This window comes from Lissotriton vulgaris, chromosome 5, assembly GCF_964263255.1.
Source record: "Lissotriton vulgaris chromosome 5, aLisVul1.2, whole genome shotgun sequence".
Lineage (NCBI taxonomy): Eukaryota > Metazoa > Chordata > Amphibia > Caudata > Salamandridae > Lissotriton > Lissotriton vulgaris.
The window spans coordinates 422,638,978-422,661,325 of record NC_141693.1 but is presented as its reverse complement, the minus strand read 5'-3'; the positions used below and the strand labels follow the sequence as shown (position 1 = coordinate 422,661,325).

At 45.2% G+C, this 22,348-nt stretch overlaps 1 protein-coding gene across 1 annotated transcript in view; it reads left to right on the top strand.

The window, feature by feature from the left end:
- The window catches only part of ERCC6 (ERCC excision repair 6, chromatin remodeling factor), a 201,916-nt gene that overhangs the window by 169,674 nt on the left and 9,894 nt on the right, over window positions 1-22,348 (top strand). The window contains exons 15-17 of the mRNA XM_086921802.1: window positions 5,341-5,460; window positions 20,022-20,116; window positions 21,978-22,123. Of these exons, the coding sequence (XP_086777928.1) occupies window positions 5,341-5,460; window positions 20,022-20,116; window positions 21,978-22,123 (361 nt within the window). The remainder of the gene's footprint in view (window positions 1-5,340; window positions 5,461-20,021; window positions 20,117-21,977; window positions 22,124-22,348) is intronic.

Genomic DNA, 22,348 nt, shown 5'->3' with positions numbered 1-22,348 from the left:
CTGGAGAGTGTCATGCTAACAGTTGAGCACAACCAGAGTATCACTAATGAAAAACGTATGCCCTGATTTAGAGTTTCAAGGAAAATGAAAGTCCTCAGATTTCCGGAGGAAACTCTAAATACAGAGTATAATCAATTAAGCCCTCGTACCACTGTGATAACCGTAAGTACTGGTTAAAAAACACAACGGACAACGCTCTTACACTAAAGGTAAACAAACTTACCAAATGGCCACATAATAAGTGTATTTAAAACAGTGCTGGCACATGCTGCACCATTTAAATAAATACATTCCAAAAGCTAAATATTACTAAAAACTCTACCCCAAACATAACGCCCACCAAGTTCCAGAAATTAGAACCGTCTTGCATCGCATAAGTCCCGAATAAAATTAAATTTCACATGTCTAACTAAAAAACACCACTCATTACTCTATTATTAAAGATAGTACTTAGCTGTCGAGGAGCAGTAATATAAAAGCAAAGACTGTGGTGGTTAGGGTTTATATGGGCATTGGTGTTCTGTTTTGGAATTTTATTACTGGTTATTGATTTTCTTTAAAGATACTGCTTGGAGTGGCAATAAAGAGACTTATGAACAATGGTAGTCAACCATTGGATTCTTTGCCATACTTACTATTTGCTTGAGAAATTGGAGGATTTTCTATTCCCTCCAGACTTATGGAGTGATGGGTCCATGATTTATTTTTATTCCAAACCAGAACGCATACATTTTCCAAAGCTTTAAATTTACATTTCCAAAATAACTTTCCAAACACTGTCTTCTTTCGATGATTCTGTGCTCTTTTACATTGATTCCGGTCATTCACTAAGTACTTCTGAAGTTCAAGATTTCTAAAGCAGTCCAGCATATTTTATGTAATTTATGAATAGCTCATAAACCTGCTGGGTCGGATCTTGATACAAAAGCACTTTCAGATTTTATAATTTAAGTTTCTTTGCTTCACAGTGGGCCAAGCATATCTGCTGTGGACATATTTTAGATCTTTCTTCGTTTCCTCCTATGACGTTGCACAGAATGCCAGAATCCCACCCATAGGTGCAGAGATGGATCCTTCAACACAATACAGCATAAATGAATTTGGTGTCTAGGCACATGAATAGTTCCACTGCTTGTAGGGAGAGGCCCCATCACTGGTACATACTATTTTTTAAAGTGGAAGAAGTTATGTTTCTGCTGCATACCAATCCAGGTGTGTTATGTGGAGGGTTTGACTTCCCATCATTTACGTCTAGGTCAGATTTGCAAATTTTTTCCTGGAGGTTTCATTCTAGGAGCTGCAGAAACTTTCCAAAATCTGTACCTTTTAGATCTGCTTACTCAGACTTTATGGTATGCCTTTATCACAGGCGTGAGGCTAAATCATTTTATTGGTCAAAGGACGGTTATGTTAATCATCTTGCGTTTTATACCGGGTCACCATTAACACAGTTAGTTAATGCAGTCTGAATGTCCACATCAAGGCTCGTTCTGCAATCCCTACTTTCTGATTTGTGATTGCCTTAACAAATTGTTCCTAAAAATATCTATTCACTGTGCATCGTTCCTCAATACTCTTTCATCAATGACAGTATTGGTATTCTACTAAAAGCATGTCGTCCTAAAGACTAGGTGAGAGAGGAAATATTACCTAGCAATTACAATTGTTCTCCAGTGTGTCTGTTAATATGTTTATATGCAAGTGACCTTTTTTTCTCCTTAGTGGTCTATGTGTGGTGTGTTGTCTGCTGAATTATGCCATTAGGGGTAATTTAAAATGGCCCAGGGCCAAAAACCCAGGTTACCCCCTTGCAAAAACCAGATTGTTTTGTGATAGGTAATTTTGATGTCTCCTCAATATGTTTTGGGTCCCTGCCTGCCGCGGGTACTTGATCCACCACGCAAGTTAGGTACCCTTTTTATCGGGACACCTGGGTGGTATGAAATTTATGGATCCATGCAGATTTCAGAACTTTCCCACACAGAAGTCTGAGAATTTTTTAATTTTTTTCAGCTAAATTTGAGGTTTGCAGAGTATTCTGGGTAGGAAAACTTTGGGGGGCCCACGCAAGCCATACTTCGCTGGACTCCCACGGGTGTCTAGTTTTCAGAAATGTTTGGGTTTGGTAAGTTTCCCAAGATGGCTGCTGAACCCGGGGGGAAAAACCAGGTGACCCCCATTGTAAAATGAGGTTGTTTTGTGATGGGTATTTTGATGTCGCCTTGATAGGTTTTGGGCCCTTGCCTGTCGCGGGTACTTGACCCACCCATGCGAGTGAGGTATCATTTTTATCGGGAGACCCGGGGGAACGCCTGGTGGTAGAGAATTTGTTGATCCAATCAGATTCCAGAACTTTCCATCACAGAAATGTGAGGAAAATGTTTTTGTTTTAATTTTACAACGTTGGAGGTTTTCAAGGGATTCTGGGTAACAGAACCTGGTGAGAGCCAGACAAGTCACCCCATCCTGGATTCCCTTGAGTGTCTAGTTTTCAAAAATGTATAGGGTTGCTAGATTTCCCTAGGTGCCGGCAGAGCTAGGGTTCAAAATCTACAGCTAAGCACTTTGCAAACAAGGGTCGGTTTTCACTGTAAAAATGTAAAAATGTGGTGCGTCCACATTGCTTTTTGAGCTGTTTCCTTTAGTGGGCACTAGGTCTACCCACACAAGTGAGGTACTATTTTTATCTGAAGACTTTGGAGAATGCTGGGTGAGTGGAACTTTATAGATCCATGCAGATTCAAGAACTTTCCATCACAAGATATGTTAGGAAAATGTGTTTTTTTTAAACAAAGTTTGAGGTTTGCAAGGGATTCTGGGTAAGAGAACCTGGTGAGAGCCAAACAAGTCACCCCATCCTGGATTTCCCTGGGTGTCTAGTTTAAAAAAATGTAAAGGTTTGCTAGGTTTCCTAGGTTGGCAGCAGAGCTAGGGTTCAAAATCTACAGCTAGACACTTTGCAAAAAAAGGGTCTGTTTACACTGTAAAAATGTGGTGTGTCCACGTTGCGTTTTGGGCCGTTTCCTGTCATTTATAGTAAGCCTGCCCAAACAAGTGAGGTACCATTTTATCGGAAGACTTTGGGGAGTGCTGGGTGGGTGGAAGATTGTGGCACTGCACAGGTTCCAGAACTTTCCATCCCTGAAATGTGAGGAAAATGTGTTTTTGTATAAGGTGTGAGGTTTGGAAAGGATTCTGGGTAACAGAACCTAGTGAAAGACACACGTCACCCCGTCCTGGATTCCCCTAGGTGTCTAGTTTTAAAAAATATACAGGTTTGCTATGTTTCCCTAGGTGCCCCCTGCGCTAGGACCCAAAATCCACAGGTAGGCACATTTCGATAAAAAGTCTGTGCCTAGTGGGCTCTATGCCGCCCTGGGGAGGGGGAAATCGGGGGCTATTGCTCCAATATTCCCCCAAGGGGAGCAGAAAGACTGTGGCAATTTTTTTTTTAGGGGGGGTGGGGTGGGTGTGGCATTGGCAGTCTTTCTGCCCCCATCAGCCCTCCGGGGGGGGCAGAAAGACTGGAACTATGTGGGGGTGAGAGGTATTGACATGCCCATCTTGGGCAGCCCTAACCCCAAAATAAATCGTAAAAAAAAAACCCTGGTGTCTAGTGGTCTTTCTGCCTCCCCCCGGGTGGGCAGAAAGACTGTAATTGTGCAGGGGTTGGGGGCATTGGCATGCCCATATTGGGAAGCCCCCACCCCTAATTTACATAGTAAAATAAATCCCTGGTTTCTAGTGGGCTTTCTGTCCCCCCAGGGGGTCAGAAAGACTGAATTCACCCAAAAAATGACGGAAGGAGCAAAGGCCCTTGCCTAAGGGGCCGCTCCTCCCTCCCTGGTGCCTAGTGGGTGGATCCCTGCTTGGGGATCACCCTCCTGGGGCGACCCCCAAGCAGGGATCCACTAGCGAGGGGTACCATTGGAAAGGGGAGATTCTCTCCTCTCTAATGATACTTCTCCTGTCTTTCTATGTGCTCTGGGGCTGAGATAGCCCCCCTGAGCACGTAGAAAGTGAAATTGAAATGAGCCTCATGGCTCATTTCAGTTTCGGTTTCACTGAAACGTCGTCAGCGCGATGTGCGCTGATTGTTATTTCAGGGAAACCATCTACACAGCCTCGGGAGCTGGGGAAGCTCTTCCCCAGCTCCTGAGGCTGTTGGGGTGGAAAGAAATCCCTCCTCTAGTGCCATGTGATCGGATGGTCAGGGGCCGTCGTACCACATGAGCACTGGTGCCATCCAACGCACCGAAGGGGTTAAAGCCCGCTCTGCAACTTTTTAAAGCACCATTATCTCAAAAACCAGTTCTGTTCTATGTCAAGTTAGGTGCAAATCTGTTCAGCAGTTTGGGATGAAGCATGAGCAAAATGATGGGACATAAAATGAGAAATCACGTATTTGTGACCTCTACTTCCCCATTTAAATTGTTCTCCTTGTATGACTCAGCACAATAATTGGGGGGCTGGACCACATTTCTTGACTGGCCTAGTGATTTGCCCCAAATGTTGACCAAATCTATCAATGAACTCAAATGTTATTGTCAATAAAATATCAAAAGAAAATGTTGCTTATACATCAGCATTGCTTGTTATTTCTGTCTGTTGTGAAAAGTATTCTGAGTTACTGTTGAGTTTTGATGTTTACGATTTTAACTAAGATATTGATTGGTGTTCAAGCAAGTTCCTTTTTTCATTCTGAGCTTCTTTTGCTATCTACACTTGCCTTCTTTGCCTCCATCCCCAATAAAAATAGTGTGATTAACCTGCATGGTTACTTCCTTTACATCAGGCTGTAGCCAGGAAACAGATTTAATTCCATTTTCGTTTGGTCATATGTTGAAATCAGCCTCAACTTACATCGATGGTAATCATTTGAACATATGTTAGATATTTGGCAATGTAAAACCCAGTCTACACGCTCCTACTTTGTGAGATTACCCCCAGCATTCACACACTGCCTCTTTTAGCGATATAAACTCAACCTTATATAACCCAATAAATAACCAGCAAAGCCAAAACTCCTCTTCCTGTTGCTGTGAGGCTGACTCCTAAATATAGAGCCACATTTACTGGCTTAGACTGCCCCCACAGTGAGAATAACATTTGCCTATGGTGTCTCCTATATTGAGATTGATTCCAAGCCACACTTCTTCATATATACTATTATCCACAACTGGCACTGCTTCATTAATTATTATTTCTCCTCGCTTACTCCATGCTTAGTTTAAGTCTCTGGAGTACATAAACAGCACTACTGGCAGTAGCTTTTCTGAGGACAGAGATGCATGTGAAGCATTTCCCACACCTGACTGGTTATTTGCTTTCCCTTTTCAGGACACCTCAATATTTATTTTTCTTCTAACTACCAAAGTGGGTGGTTTAGGGGTGAACCTGACTGGAGCGGATAGAGTGATCATCTTCGACCCAGACTGGAACCCAAGTACAGACACTCAGGTGCGTGGAAAATCCCATACATTTGTCATGTTGATGTTTCTAAATCACTTTACCACCTTTAGGGATCCTTGAAGAAAGAAGCAAGACTTTGAGTTCGTTTAGCAAGGACATATTTATTTTTGCATTCATTAGATCTCTAGTGTGTGATCCTCAATATCATTCCTAAATACTAAATTGTGTCTGACTGTGAGCGGGGGTTTGGGGCAGTGTATTTAAAGAGAAAGATCTCTACAGAAGTCCAAGGTGCACTGCAGTGTCAATCAGCCTTGGATATCCTTTCAGCCCTGTGGAGCAAGGATCCCCAGCAATTCTTCTGTTTCTTTTTTCTACTTGGAAAGAATACATTTTAAACCAATTTTTAGTTTCACCCGATATCGTCTTTTTAATTGGACTATACTAGCTCTCAAATCCCCTTTTGGAGGTGGAAAAATCATAAGGGGAAGATCATGTTCTGTTTGTTGGATAATAAAAATTATGAACAAGGATGAGAAAATATCCACTCATCATAATAGGTATGTCCTTGCACTGAACGTCCATTCATGCGATTAATGGAAGAAACTGTAATGTTGGTAAGAAGGGTGAGACTACTCACCAATGGAATGTGTTCAGTCCAGTGAAACAAGCCTTCTTTCATTTAAATCACTGCAGGCGTATTAACCACAATAATGTGTTTCTAACTTTTTGAAAGGTAATGTTATATCATGAAACATGCTTCTAGTGGTGTGTGCATCCCCAACTTTACAGTGCTGTGTTTTGAATCCTTTCAGAAATTTGCACTTTTGGAGGTGCCTTGAAGCACACTTCTCAGTGTCACACAAGACACCCTACATTCTGCATAGAAACTACATAGAAACCTTCCTCTCCCAACCGTGCATAACACACTGAGTGGCTTACTCAACCATCTAGAAAACTCTTAGGTGCCTCATCATGATTATGAACAGCTGTACTAGTGCTCCACTATAATAGGAAGATGAAGGTAAGAGAGGCAGCTTGTCTTATGGCCAAACTGTGCCTTCTAAAGTAATGCTGTTGTCCATGGGTAATCGCCAAACATCATGTCCGTAACATGTGTGGCTATAGATACACATGCTCTGCATACTCCTGACATCTAGTAGTGGGCTCAGATGATTACAACTTGTTTTTCTTTGAGAAATCTTTCGAGTCACTAGGTCTCAGTGACTCCTCTGCTCACGGATGCACGTGGGCACTGACTTTATTGTTAGATTGTTTTTTCCGCCATCAGGTTCGGAAGTGATTAAGCCTGCTCCCGGTCTCAACAAGTTTGCAGGTTCCCGTCACACCTCGGAATCCATTACCTTACATCAGTGTGAGAGGACTCTTGGACATGTTTATTCAAAAGGTGCTTGTTAGACTTGGCGTCTTTTGGAGTGTTTCCTCTGAGCTTTTGCTTTCTGACCTCCGGATTTTTACTCTGTTTTTGCTGGTGTAATGATTCTGCGCACTTTCCTCCCTGCTGATCAATGGTAAAGTGCAAGTGCTCCTGTTGTAAAATGTGTTATGGATTGGTATTTCCATGATTGGCTTATTTGATTTATGTGTCAGTCCCTAGTAAAGTGCACTGTGAATGCCAGGGCCTATAAATCAAATGCTGTTGGTAGGCTGCAGCACTGGATTGTGCCACCCACGCAAACAACCCGTAAAGTGTAACTCTGGCCTGCCATTGCAGAGCCTGTGTGCAGCCTGGGGCTACCATGTCGACTTGGCAAGGGCACACACTTGCCAGTCCCCTAAACTTTCCCTTTTCTACATGTGAGTCGCCCCTAAGGTAGGCCCAAGGTACCCCCATGGGCAGGGTGAATTGTATGTGAAAGGTAGGACATGTCCTGGTGTGTGTGGCATGTCCTGATACTGATTTACAGCCTACTTCGTTTTTCACTATTGCAAGGCTACCTGTTCCCCATAGGCCAGAGTGAGCAGTTTGATTATACCATCCTATAATCCTAACTGACTCAGGGAACATGGTAGAAATTCGAGTTTAGTATGCCTGAACTCAGAATGATAAAATGTATCTTTTAGTAAAGTTGGTTTTAACATTCTGTGTTTGAAAATACCACTTTAAGAAAGTAGGTACTTTCTTGCCTAACTATCCAGCCTGCCTCTGCGAGGTCGTATATTGTCTGTCTGGTTTGTGAGTGACAGGGGCTGGGAGAGACTCCCGGAGATAGGGGGAGTCAGCACAGGGCTGATAAGACCTTTCTGCACATAGATGGGTGGGAGGAGTAGCTCCTGGGTCTGAATAGGGCTGTGCCTGACTCCGACAATGCTGGCTCCACCTCTTGTGGTGCGTCTGATGTCCCTGGCCTATACTGTCAAAAGAAAAGCAGGAGCCTTGTAAACAAAGTGCTCCAAGACTGGCCAGAACTGGTTTGGACTAGGTACATGACCCTCTGCCTTCATAGGACAAAGGAATTGCTAGTATAAATATTTTAGAACTTAACTTAAAGACTTTAGAACTCTTTTGGGTTGAAGAGACTGCCAAGAAGAAGAGCTGGAGAAGCTTTTAGGAGGAACTACCACTTTGCTGTGTGCTTTGTTGGGTTGGCCTGCAGTGGCTGCTCCTGTCTTGGGCAGTAAAAGGACTGGACTGGACTTTCTGCAATCTACTTTTGTGAGTTTCTCCAAGGGCTTGAGGTAGAGCTTGCCTCCTGTTCAAGAAGTCTCAAGAACAGCAAAGACTTCAAGCTCTTCTGCCCTCAGCACTGGGAACTGTGTGTTTTATGCTGCAACAGAAGAAAAGCAACTCGATGACGTCTACGACGCCGCTGCCGACTCCGTGTTCAGAGGGCACCGCTGCAATGCTGCACCGCGACCCTGGTCTCACCGACGACGCCTGCTGACGCCACCACCGAGCCGCTGCTCGCACAGCGACCTGTGGGCACCGCACTCCACAGCGCCTCGCTTCACGACGATGCCGTGGTATCCCCGACGGCGACGCTCCACGCCGGAATCTACGCCGCTGCTTGCACTGTGGTTCGAGGGCACCACTTGTAAGGTTACACGACGCACCGCCCTAATCGTGCACCACAGCCTTGGCATACCGATGCCGGTGCCATCAACTCCAGTTCTTCGGCCGACTACAGCGCTTCAGCAACGACCCCGGCCCTGTTTGCAGCGCGACCTGCCAGCACCGTGACGAGCACCTCCTTCATCTCACACCCCGACACTGGTCTCACCGACAACGCCATCTGACGCCGACACCGAGCCGCTGCTCGCATCGTGACCTGAGGGCACCGTACGTCGCACCGCTGCACTTTGCTCCGCCAACCCGACACCTGCCGACGCCAGCGCTCCTGACTTCACCAGAGAGGAGTTCGATCTGCAACGTGTGTGACTTCGAGGGCCTGACGACTCCTGCACCGACCTCCGGAACAGACGCCGTGCTTTCGGAAGCTCAATGAGATGTCGCCAACGCCCTGCATTTCTAAAAGGTACTGTTTGCGGGTCTTCCCGACACCATAGCTGGCCCTCAACGCCGCGGTCAGCCAGAACCGTTTGGAATTGTTTGCTCTCGGTGCCGTCACAGCCCTGGACGGAGCTATCGACATCAAGGAACTGTTTTTCAAGGTTATTTTGATAACTGAAGATTTTTAAGTACTGTATTGTGGATTTTTATCGTTTTGGTCTTGTTTTAAGTATATAAAAGTATTGGATATTTTTCTAAACAGGTCTGGTGTCCTTTTGTAGTACTTACACTGTATTACTGTTGGTTATGTGGAAATGCTTTACACACTGCCTCTAAGATAAGCCTGACTGCTCATGCCAAGCTACCAAGGGGGTGAGCAGGGGTTATTTTAGGAGTTTAACTCCCTTATCCTGGCTAGGAAGAAGGGTCCCTACTTGGACAAAGGTGCAAGCCCTTGCCAACTAGAGACCCCCATTTCTAACAGTGCTGATTCCATTCCTCAAGTCCATCATAGTCATGCCACCGGGCCTCTCGGCCCTCAGCGCCCTTCAGGCAGCTGTGTGCTCCAGACTATCCTCTGGAGAATGAGCACCTGAGGTAATGGAGGAGACGCTTGAAGTCGTCAATGAAGAAATACCGTTACAATTGCCTCAGCCCTCAAGTCCAAGGACTCCTTTTGGCGCTGAACCTTTGAGGCCAGCTTCATCATCTAGGCCAAAAGAGCCATGGGTGCTGAAGTAGATGCCACCGGCAACGAGACTGCGGATCTGAGACCTGCACTTGATGTTAAGAAATACTCCAGCCTCCAAAGGCTGCAGCAGGAGCTCAACAAAAGACAGAGGAGGATGGTCATCCACCCTCGCACAGGCAAGATCTCGGCCTCAGAGAAGAATCTGCCAAAGAAATGCAGGCTTTCCTTTGAGGCGGTCATGCCAGCAGACACTCTTCTGCCCCTCTTGCTTGCTAAGAGGCCCAAGACAAAGAATCCGCTCCTCCTCCTTCTCCACCTCCTCCTTCTCTACCTCTCCCACCAACTCCACCCCTCCTCCCTCATCTCCTGTGCCTTTACTGTAGAGCTACCTAGAGTCATACTCTGATACTGGCAGTCCTTGCACTTATTCCCCTGCTGATGAGTTTACCCCAATCTACCCAGTTACCCCAGGGGATCTGTGCGAAGATTACGGTATTGACCCTCAAAAAGACTCTGACATAGAGCATATCCCAATCAGTGCCTCCCCGCCAGATGACACCACAGTGTATTACAGCGTCATTCAACACTCTGCCGCCTACCATAAGGTAGGGATGTACGCCACTCCAGAGGGAGATGATTTCCTAGACGAAACAGTCACAAAGACACAGCACTCTGTCCAGCACCTCCTGATGCTCAAGGAGATCTTCGAGTCGCCGGTGAAAGCTTGTGTGGTGACGCTCTGACCTGCACTGTATCCAAGTTCATGTCAGGGTTCACTGCTGGGAAAAGGGCACTCCTGGCTGTTTCCAATGCAACCATTAAGTGTGCTCTGTAAGCAGCGGACACAGTAGCCAACGGGTCTCAACACTTCAGTCATTCTTTGGTGCCACTCTTTGCTCCATGGGTCTGACTTCAAGCCAAAGGTGCAACCTCACTTCCTCTCTGCCTTTTGACTGGGAATACCAGCTCAGACCACTGGTTGACACCAGGCTTAAGATGATCAAGAAGCACACTGAAACCGCCAAGGAGATGGATGCCCTTCTGGTTCATTCGTGGAAGGGGTTCTTTTGTAGGTTGCATTCAAGATGCTGCTCCAAAGCCACTTCCCCAGACTAAACCCAGTCGTCTCATCGGCAGGAACATGCTTATCCCCCAAAGGTAGCAGGGTTTTTACACAAGGCTGTTTACAGAGAAAACGGTTCCAAGGGTCGTGGCAGAGGCACCTTAAGTAAGGCAGCCTCTACCTCCAAAAACGTACTCGTCCGCATCCTTACTGATCACACAACTTCTGTTGGGGGAAGACTTCATGGGGTCCTTCCCTGCTGGGAAGAGATCACCACAGACCATTGGGTCTTATCTATCATCGAGCATGGCTACTGCCTAGAGCTTATCTCGACCCCATCAAACATTCCACCACGCACACACACCCTCAGCCCAGAACGTCTCCTGTTTCTTCTAGAGGAGATTCAGGCGCTCCTACTCACAGGAGCCATAGAGCCAGTGTCTCATCAACATCGGGGCAAGGGCGTCTATTCTGTATACTTCCTCATTCCCAAGAGGGACAGATCCCTCAGACCAATCCTCGACCTCCATCCTCTTAGCAGATACATCCTGCAGGAACATTTCCATATGGTCACCCTGCAGGATGCCATCCCACTACTGCAGCAAGGCAACTTCATGGCCACTTTAGACCTGAAGGATGCCTACTTTCACATACCAATACGTCCAGCTCATCAGTGCTACCTCTGGTTTATGTTTCATGGGCAACCCTACTAGTTCAAGGAACTACTCTTTGGATTTCATCAGGGTCCCAAGGGTCTTTAGCAAGTGTTTAGCAGTGGTAGCAGATCACCTCAAGAGGGGAAGGACTTATGTGTTCCCCTACCTCGATGATTGGCTGATCAAGACCTCAAACAGGGAACACACGCTTGAAGCCCCTTCAAATTCAACCCTTCTTAGGGTCAGTATTGAACTCTAGTGCACAAAGCCATCCTAGCCCCCAAAGGGAGCAAGCTTTCCAGCAGCTTGTCCCTCTTTTTCGGGAACTCGTCCACCACCAGTTTGCATGGTAATGCGCCTACTGAGAATGATGGCTTCATGCGTTGCCATAGTTCCCCTATGCCAGACAACATATGTACCTGCTTCAGGAATTCCTCGCAAGCCAGTGATCACAAGCATAAGGCTATTTGGAAGATCTAGTGTTCGCAAGGGCCAGTACCTATCTCTTTCTGGGTGGTGGAACAGCAACAATCAGGGCAGGCCCTGTGTGGACCCGGTTCGGCAAGTGACCATCTCTATGGTTGCATCCTCAGTCGACTGGGGTCACACCTCAATGAGATGACAGTCCAGGGTCTGTGGCCACTTCATCCAAGGGGTCTCCACATCAGCCACTTAGCACTGCTAGCCATTCATCTAGCTCTCAAAGCCTTTTCTTCAACAGATTCAAGGCAAGGTAGTCCTAGTGTGCATGGACAACATAACTGCCTTGTTCTACCTACAAAAGTAAGATGGCACTAACTCCCCTTAGCTATCGGCACTAGCGCAGCAAATCTGGCACAGGTCCGCCCATCACTAAGCTCATCTCTTGGCAGTGTATGTTCCGGAAGTAGAAAACAACTTTGCGGAGCTGCTCATCAGGATGTAGCAACAAGTCCATGAGTGGGTACTCTACCCTAAAGACCTACTGCCTTACTTCCAGAAATGGGGTCTCCATACATTGATGTTTTTTCCACACATGAAAATGCAAAACCCCCAAACTTTGCTGCCAGGTTTCCACACCCATAGTTAATTGGCAATGCTGTGTGGATGAATTGGTCAGGGATCTTTGCTTATGCTTTTCTTCCTCTCCCCCTAACTCCTTACATGGTCAGGGTGCTCAAGCTATTATTCCTCACACTCATCCTGTTGTCCCCAAAGTAGGCCAGACAACAATGGTTCTTGACCCTTCTAGAAATGTAATTTACCACCACAGAGATCCTTTCCAACAGGCCGGACCTTCTTGCACAAAACCACAGCAAAGTCAGACACTCTGACCTCCGACAACTCAACCTAGCATTATGGCTCCTGAGGTCCTAGAGTTTGGTCAACTTGACCTACCTCAAGGGTGCACGGACAAACTCAGGAAGCCCGTAGGCCCACTACACACATGCTATGCTGCTACGTGGAAGCATTTTGGCCACTGCTGAACTCTGAAGCACATAAACCCTCTTACACCTATGGTGCAAGACATTATTTACTACCTCCTACTTACAAAAGTCGGGGTTACCCTAATCATCAGTCTGGCTACAATTAACCGCCATTGCTACATATATGCAAAAGAGGAAGCGTTCTTCCCTTGTCAAATTTGCTTTAACTAAGGCTTCTATGGAGAGCCTTATTCATTTGATTGCACCAAGGGTATCCCCAGCTCCATTACGGAATCTCAATGTTGTCCTCACCTGACTTATGGGATTTCATTTGAGCCACTGCATTCATGCCCTTTGCTGTTTCTCTTGGAAGGTTGCCTTCCTGGTAGGTATAATGTCTCTCAGACATATTAGTGAACTACAGGCCCTCACATTGCAAAAACCATTCTTCCAGTTACATCATCAAGACAGAGTGGTTATTAGACCTAATCTAAAATTCTTACCCAACTCTGTCTTTTTTCCACATTCAGACTCTGTAGCTGAAAGGGATCTTCGCACAGTTAATCTCAAGTGTGCTCTTATGTACTACATTGACAGAACCAACCCTTTAGCAAAACACAACAACTGTTTATGACTTTTTCACAGCCTCATGAAGGTCATGCCATTTCTAAGGCAGGGATTTCCAGGTGGATTGTCAAATGCATCCAAACTTGTTACGCACAAGCTAAAAAAAACTACCATCCTGCTCCAAGCCACGCCCACACAAGCAGATGCTACTATGGCCTTTTTATGGACTATATCCATAGCAGATATTTGTAAAGCTGTCACATGTCCACTCTACACACTTTCACAAAGCATTGTGTGGGTATTCTTGCTAGGAGGCAAGCTAAAGTTGGTCAAACTGTTCTTAGGACTCTGTTTCAGGCCTCTGCACCATCCACTGGCTAGCCACAGCTTAGGGGAGTACCTCTTTATCTTTGATGCAATGTTTGTTGCATGTAGTGCTGTAGAGTCACATGTTCCCACCCTCCTCTCCGGAAGCCAGTACTTTTTTTTACAGATATCTTCCACTTAATGTGATTCTTTCTTTATATGCATGGACACTATTCTTTTCTGCTTACTTCTCTATTCCTGCTCTCACCCGTTGGACGAAACAAATCTAACAATGGAGTCTGTATCCGTGCCCATCCATGACCAGAGGAGGAGTCTCCAAGAGCTCAAGACTCAAAAGACTTCTTTGAAGAAATACAAGTTGTAATCACCCAAGACTAGATGACAAAGAGTATGCAGAGCATGTAAATATACAGTACTGCATGCAACAAACTGATGCTTAAAGGGTAAGTAACATAATTCTTCTGTTAATTGTGTAACGACAGCACCAGCAGCCAACGCTTTATTCCCAATCTAAGGGCGGAAAAGAAAGCAGTGAAAGCCGAGGCTGGAATGCCTCCAATAATGGTAAAAATTAAGTTTCTCTCTTTGCCCCCCCACCATCCTGGTGGTGGAGCCACTGTGCACAATCTTGTTCCAAGATCTCAAAGAAACAAATATATATATTTCTGCTGCAATCTAATAGAAAGAAAATGGTCCCAAAGAAAAATTTAGAGCCATCAGTTACCTTTTGCCATAAACAAATGGGCAAATATGTAGGATTTCATGATATTAGTACTACATGAAATCTGTCTATAAAGTGATCAGAAGCATGCATTTAAGCTTAAGGATGCATATTGTCATATCTCAATCGGAAAGAAATACCGAACATTCCTAAGGTGTATTTAAAACTGTGTGTACTACCAATAGAAATGTATTCCTTTTGTCTATAAATGGTAGTGGTCGGTCATCTCTGTGAAATTAAAAGATTGGCTTCTGAAAGGGAGATCACTGCAAAAGAAGTGTATACGATTTTCACATGAACTTTATAAACCTCCAGACGAAGTAGAATCCAGGGTTTGGGAGACATCTTGGAGACGTTACAGCAAAAATATAACTTTAGGAAAATAAGCTATTATCTAGCTATGCTAACAACACTTTTCTTCAGACAAATATTGATACCCTGTTCTTAATACAAGGTTGCATGAAGCCCCTTGTAGAACTGTCTCTCTTAACCTATTGTGCACAAAGTCGCAGGGCTGGATGAGTGATGTGAGGGGACAGAGCCCTTTTTCATGCACAGACTCTGTGAGTCAGACAACTATAGGGTTTGGGCATAAAAACCTTTTTTCTATGTACTAAATCCATTTTATGAGTCGAAGAAGCCTTTCTGACTCTTTAAATGGGTTTTGAGATCAATTCCGAATCACAGTGAGGAGGAACGTGAATGGGGGGGGTTCTCTTGGTCCCCTCCGCATTGCAAGTTGCAATGGTAGGTAACAATGGTTTACATCATCAGTTATGGCCGCAAAACTATTGCTCACTTGCGAACACCTCGAAGGAGAGGTGAAAGTAACTGATTCACAACAAGACAGATGTCCACTGTCCTCTTTCTCAAGTGTGTCGCAGCCTTGGGGTAGAGTAGGCAATGGACTAGGGGTTCCCCTGATTTTTTTTGCCTAACAAGAAACTTTTTTTTTAATGCTGCAGAGGTACTTAAACAAACAAAAATGGGCTGCTTAAAAAAATATAAAATTCAAGTTTGGGAATGCAGATCCAGAGATGTTGGTTTTCTACTTCTTTCAGTCCACCATACCTGTGTTTGTAACCAGTATCATGGGGGCAAAATAGTGACTTATCTAAACAATATTCGTTAGAGATGTGGTTCTGCGCCTGGACATTTCAAGATGTGACAGAATAAGGCATAGGTCTCATCCCACAACGGAAGACTGTTTGTAAGAAGTCAGTGCAAAATTTTTGATGAGACTTTTGATAAGTCTGGCCCTTAGTCTTTTCGGCTATTTAATCCTCTTCTGGTGGTACCGGGAATACAATGTTTAAAGGAGTGCCCTTCCAGAAATCGTCTCTGTTCTAGATGGTATGACATACTCCTCCTTTATTAAATGGGAAGATTCCAGGAGTCACTTAATTTTTCAGGTGACCTGGACACAAAGGCTTTCATTATTTAAGTGCCGATTAACAAAACTATTAACAAGCTGGCAGGGAAGGCCATTCATCTAGTCCACAAGTCCCCTTTCATATTATATCTGAGATAGTTGTGAGGCAGACTGGCAATAAAACCACAATGTGTTACTTAAGTAAGTGGATATGTTTGTTAACCTCTCTGTGGAAACTCACAATATGAATGAATGAAAGACACTTCTAGGGAGCATGGCTACCCGGGGGCATCCCAGCGCTAAATGCAGGGTAACTTCGAGTTCGAAAAGAGTTAAGGGAATAGAAAGGTCTTTAGATGCTTGCGAAAGTTCAAACAATTCAGTTCAAGGCAAATCCAGAGGGGTAAGCAAGTCCACAGTTTAACAGCATTATACGCGAAGTGGCACCCTCCGCTTAGTGATTTCCTTATTTTAGGAACTGCCACTGAATGTTGTTGTGATCCTGCAGACTACAGCAAACATTTTCCTGTGTGTTAGAAATGCAAAAGAAGATTTAAGCAGATTAATTTCAGAAAACCATTAATGGAGCCCAAACTACAAAAAAATGCAGAGCTCTTCTACCAGTGGGCAGTTCTGCAAACAAACCTGCTTGCATAATAACAAATTGTAAATGTTGAGACTTTGACATCTAGGCATCTAGAGACTATTTCTAAGAGAAATGTCTTTTTTGGACAACTGATCTGGTACAGTATTCTGGAAAGTGACCAGGGGGTGCAGTGCGCATGTGCTCCCTCTGTGCATGCCCCATGGGCACTTTGGTACTACAGAAAGAGCTGCAGACGCCTGTGCAGCCCTTTCTGTAATAGAGATAGCGCTGGCGCACATATAGCGCAAGTGCTATCTTCAGAGGGTGTTCCCATATTTGCATGAGGGCGTGGCCAATGCAAATCAGGAAACCCGTTTGCCTCTGCGCCCAAGTCGAGGGTAGACGCAGTCGCAGAGTCAAAGAAGCTGTCAGGAGGCGAACTGACAGTATGCCACATAACAGGTGTTGTACTGTCGGTGGCCCCCTGATGGCAGCCCTCTGGAGGAGCAAAGGGGTTCCCATGGACCCACCAGACTTCCGCTTGCAGGAAGGAGCAGTCCCTTGCCGCACCTGCCTGCAAGAGGATCTCTTTCCCCTCTTAAAACTCCAGGCCGATTGTAACCTGCACAGTGAAACACGGAGCGGCTGCTCAAAAGCTGCTCTATTTTTAGGTTTGCCTGAGCCAGCGCGCATGCGCTGCTCTGCGAGGCATTTAGTAAGGGCATTTGAACTCTGAACACACACTTGTGTGAGTACTTTTTTCCCATTAACCCTTCAATTGGCCTGTGCATGCACCTTTCAAAGAAAGACAGCACACAATTGGTCCAAGGCGGGTGCACGTCCCACCTTCTCAGTCCCCTGGCCTAGGGGACTCGGGAGCGAGCAGCAGTGCCATCTGTTTCCAATTATCGCACCGTCGTCTCGCGGACGCGATAATTGGAAACAGATGGCGATCAGCGCTGGTTACTTCCTGCTGTTGAATGTTTGCGGCTGTAAAAAATCGCTGCCTGGAAAAACAAACTATAAGTTAAAGGGTATAGCAAGTTTAACTTGCTTTGCTCACCAATATTGAAAACCAAGGCGATGTTACCGACCATGAAGGAAAGAAAATAAAACACACGCACACTGCAAATACTTCGTTTTGCTGTCTACAAATACAAACCATTTGAAAGGGACAGCAAGTTCACATTTCTGGACCATGAAAGGCTTGTTTTTTAACCAAACGCCATGTGCCACCGAGCCGTGAAAGAGCTGCAGGAAATCTTGTAGAGGCCACTGCTTGTGAAACCGGTGCGCTGATCAGAGTAGTGCAGGTGACGCAAAAAAAACATGGTTGCGTAAGCCAAAACATTTACAGCTCGACAACAGTAAACAAACGCTGAGCTGCACAAAGACAGAAGGAGAGAGTGCTTTAAATACCCATAAGTATGTAATACCCCAGCTTAAAGCACCAGGGGCTGCAAAATTCTGTGCGAAAATTTCAGTTTCAGTCAGTTTGGTCTTGCTTGATGTGCGCTCTTGATAATAAGCCTGTTTATTTGTTGGATTTATTTTCTACTCTTTGCTTTGGTGAAGAGAGCGCCCGACCCTGCACTATACGAAATGGCCTGATAAGTGGTGGGGAGGGCAAGAACCACCTGAGGTGTGGGAAATAAAGGAACGAGGGGTGGGTATTTAAATGGGAGGCTATTTGGGTGGGGAAAGCAACACAAGAGATGGCGACCTGAAAAAGAAATACACCTTTATTGAGTGTTTGACCAAAAAGAGAAAAGTAGCTCCGTAAAAGTGAGCAGTGGGTGGATGCAAGAAAAGAGGCTATGCTCCAAAAGAGGCAGAAACACAGATTGGACAAGGCAAGCTGTAAGAAATCAGTTAATTGGGGAGAGGAAGTAGCCTTACGGCTAGAGCTGCCGACCTTGGAGCTGGGGAACTGAGTTTCCAGCCTCGGCATCAGTTCAGCATTGTGTGATTCTGGGCAAATCAATTAATCTCCCCCTGCCTACCAAAAAACCAGCATTGGCATAGCAATAGGTCTCGCCTTTGGGACCTTATAAGTGTTCAGCCAATCAACAGTTGATGTTGTTGCACCAAGGATATTGTGCTGCATAACTAAATACTCATAAGGTTCTAAAGGCTAGACCTATTGGCTATGCCAATGCTTGTTTCACTTGAATGCGCTGCCCCCAGGGCAGCACTGCTTTGGGGCTACCCTGAGGGCAGTGCATTTTATGTGATAGGGCGCACTTTCCCTGTTGGTGCCTGGCACACCTGTTTTTTGGTTGCTGTGACGCAAACAGAGGAAGTGTGCCCAATATGTAATAGAGCCCAAGGTGTCTTAATATAATCCTTCCCCATTCTTCTGTTGATGATCTTTAGACCATCTGCGTTGTTAGTTCTACCAGTGGTGGTGGATCTAGACCATCTTCCCATATTAGAGAAGCCACACAAGACTGCCATGTAGAATAACTTTGCTGTCCAGAACGAATGACCTAATAACTTAATGTAATGGCTGTACTCCCAAACTTGCAGTACAGGCAATTGAATCTTCCTCTGGATTGTAGATTCTCAGAGACCAAATAGCAGTAGCGTTGTTAGATACCATATCATCAAAAAGCTTCTGCATCTGATAACTCGCTAAGAATAGCAATCCATTGACTTGCCAGGAAGAAGCAGTGCTTCTTAGCTTATTTATCTAGCACATTTTTCCCTTCTCCAGTCGTATATAAAAGTTCATCCAGCAGATAGAGCCTATGGAAAATGTCCTTCTAAGGTAAATTTAGACTTTGAACATTTACTTTAAGATCCTGGCCTCAAGCTGTCACATTAACAACAGGCCTCATTTTCTCACCCAGCTTAGTGAGCCTCAGATGCTCACTGCTGAAGCAGTACGTCATTTTTCTCCAAAATACACCTTTAATCTCTCAGTATAGCTGGAGGCCTCAAACATTTACTCCAGGAACAGGTTCAATCTCCATTTTAAAGCTGGGCCTTAAATATACACACTGGCAATACATTTCAAACTGAATTAACAAGTAGGCCTCAACGAGTGTTACTGCCCAGCAGCAGGCCAAAGTGCTAATTCCAAGAGCAGACATTGTTCGGTCTCGCCAGCAGTTTGCCACAATTACATTTGCCAAGGCGATAGGCTTCATTCAGTCTGTTACTTCTGAAAGAGGGCTTTTTAGTCTCTCAAGTAGGAGACGTCATTTTCTCACTCGGACAGTCTGTCTGAGGACAGCAGCAGGCAGTAGGCTCAGCTTAGGATCTTTGCCTTTGTTTCTCACTGCAGCAGCAGAGCTTACGCTGTTGCTCCCTTCGCTTTTGGTGTCACTATTCCAGTAGTACTAACGCTGATCCTGTTCCATATCACAAGATAGCACACTTTCTATTACAAGTATGAGGAGGCTTTTACTCCACGAGTACCTCACTGAGCAGGTGAGCATATTGCGCAGTGTGACATAGTGCCTGCAGTCTGCACCAAAGTGAGTGATACAGTCAAGTTAACAGTGCTGCAGTGTGTAATGTGGGCAGTACCTGGGCCAGGGCAACAGTAAAGGCTGTGGTGTGTCCTTCAATGAAGAAATTACTATTTGGACCAAAATCAATCCCTCAATCAGATTTGCAGTTAGTTCTAAGCCAGGGACAAAGTAGGCACTTTGGGAAGCACCACAGTGAGCATTTCTTGCTTCGGACAGTGAGTCCTGACTGATTGCGATAACAAATGATGCCTTTCTTTCATCTGTATTAGGCTCGTGAACGTGCCTGGAGAATAGGGCAGACGAAACAAGTGACTGTGTACAGACTCCTTACAGCTGGCACCATCGAAGAAAAGATCTATCACAGGTCAGTGATCTGCAATTGCCTCTACTGTGTTAGAACTGAGGACTGGTTTAAATTTTAGGCCTAAAACACATTTTGTCAGATTTGCAGATCCGGCTGGACTGAGACATTGTGTCATAACTGAGGTTCTGTGTCGAAGCTGACAGCCTTTGTCTGTCCTGAGGCTTCGTTCCATACCTGAAGATTCATCACATGGGACTTAAGAAATTCAGGCAAAACGACCAGCCCAATTCTCTTTAGGAGCCTTCATGATGCGTCATCCATGGTCCCCATGAGGACAATCACAAACTTCAATACTCTACAATCATCTAGACCCGCCACCCATTTATTTGAACACTGGGCCTAAACCAATTCTGAGAGATATCCCTTTTTCCCATAACTACACCTAAGCTGATGAAAACCTTCCCATGCCTAGTGGCCTCAAGATCCTTAAATAAGTTCATAAGAACAATCTTTTGGGTGAATGCTGATTGTTAACTTAGTGACTTGCACGTAATTGTAATTAGTCAATTGCAGAAGATAAGGATGAACTTACATCCCTATACCTTATGAATAAAATGCACATCTTCGGACTAAAGCCTAATTTCATGCATGCCAGGACTGAGGCTTTTTCTCAATAATGTGACGTTTTTGTCAAGGCTGGCAATCTCTTAGTGCTTGAGACTTGTGTTATGCAGCTCAGGATTGGGAGACTGTTACGGGTGTCCCTGCAAAGACTGCATTGAGGGTCTGTTTCCTGCAGGTGAAACTCAGAACTGCAGCTCAGTGTCAGAACCTAGGCTCTCTGTTGTACTGGCCAGTACTCTGGCTTTATGATGATACTAAGCATAAAACCCAGAGAAAGTCCTGGGCATCAGTTGAATGTGTGATGTTTCTGAAGTGAATGTTCCTGAGGCATGCTAACACTGTACCTGAGAACACCTGGTTCTATAGCTAAGGCGTGTATATGCTTTACCTGAGTGGCTCTTGATACCAGTTAGACAATTACTCTGTGTGAGGTAGATAGCTACTAAAGACCTCATTCGAAGTTACCAGTTATTTGAGATACACGTTAACTAGAATCTCGGATTTCAGCTCGTATCCCCACACCATCTAGCGGGCCTTCAAGTTTTTTCACCTGGAAAGGGGACGAACTAGCAGCGCTGAGAAAACTGGGTCCTTTTTCACATTTCATTCCCTTGTGTGGGCCAAATAACAATCCCTTTTCTGCTTATTTGCTACTTGCTTTCAGCAAATGATAATCATACGGGGGCATTACTGCAAGTCTGGGGCACGGGAATGTCACACAAGGGCAGAGCAATGTTGAGCGAACATTATTTGCTCCCCTGGGATGCAGGAGTGGGGAAGGTAGTTTGGGCTCCACCTCTGGTCACAGCCACTGCCCATGTCTTTAGCCGGTGCAGACCAGCTCCTGGTGAAATAGGGTTCAGTGTTTCTGGATCATGGGAATTCCAGGCCCACACACACACTGGGTCTCTTGTAGTTGCTCGGAAAGGAATCCACCTTGGGGATCCATCTCCAGGCAACACTTAATGAGGTCCTATAAGTGAGACGGACCACTGGTAATTCCAAGGAAGGAAATACAGGGCCACCTGTAGTGGCCCAATATTGGCTCCCTACTGGTGATCCCTCTCTGGGCAATTCATAATGAGGTCCTAATTGTGACATGGGCCGTTGTTGTAAGGGAGATCGGCATATTCTGTACATGAGAAGGAAAGATTTACGAAAGGGCAAGGACTAAAACCATGTGGAATGCTTGTATCAATAATTTGTGATGTTCAGCCGGAGCAGTACACTATTTTCTGATTCATTGTTTTCTGTTCATGCTTGACTTTAGAAGTAATTGTTTTTCTGTCTCTTTAAGGCAAATCTTTAAGACGTTTTTAACCAATCGGGTTCTGAAGGATCCGAAACAGAGACGTTTCTTCAAGTCTAATGACCTATACGAACTCTTCACACTCACCAGTCCTGATGGGGCGCAGGGCACTGAGACTAGTGCCATCTTTGCAGGTATTGAATTGAAGAGCACATCCACTGCCTTCTGTGTAGTTAGCAGCGGAAGGACAGGACAAGGCCATATAAGCAACTGTACGGGGCAAGTTGAGACTAGAAGTATTTTCGCTGGTACCAGCACCATGTTTAAAGGAATAGTTAAGGAAAGCCGTATCAGTCCCATCGGTATACTTAAGTTGGGTAAAGACCCGCCATGTTTGAGGGTATGGGGATGGAGGGGAA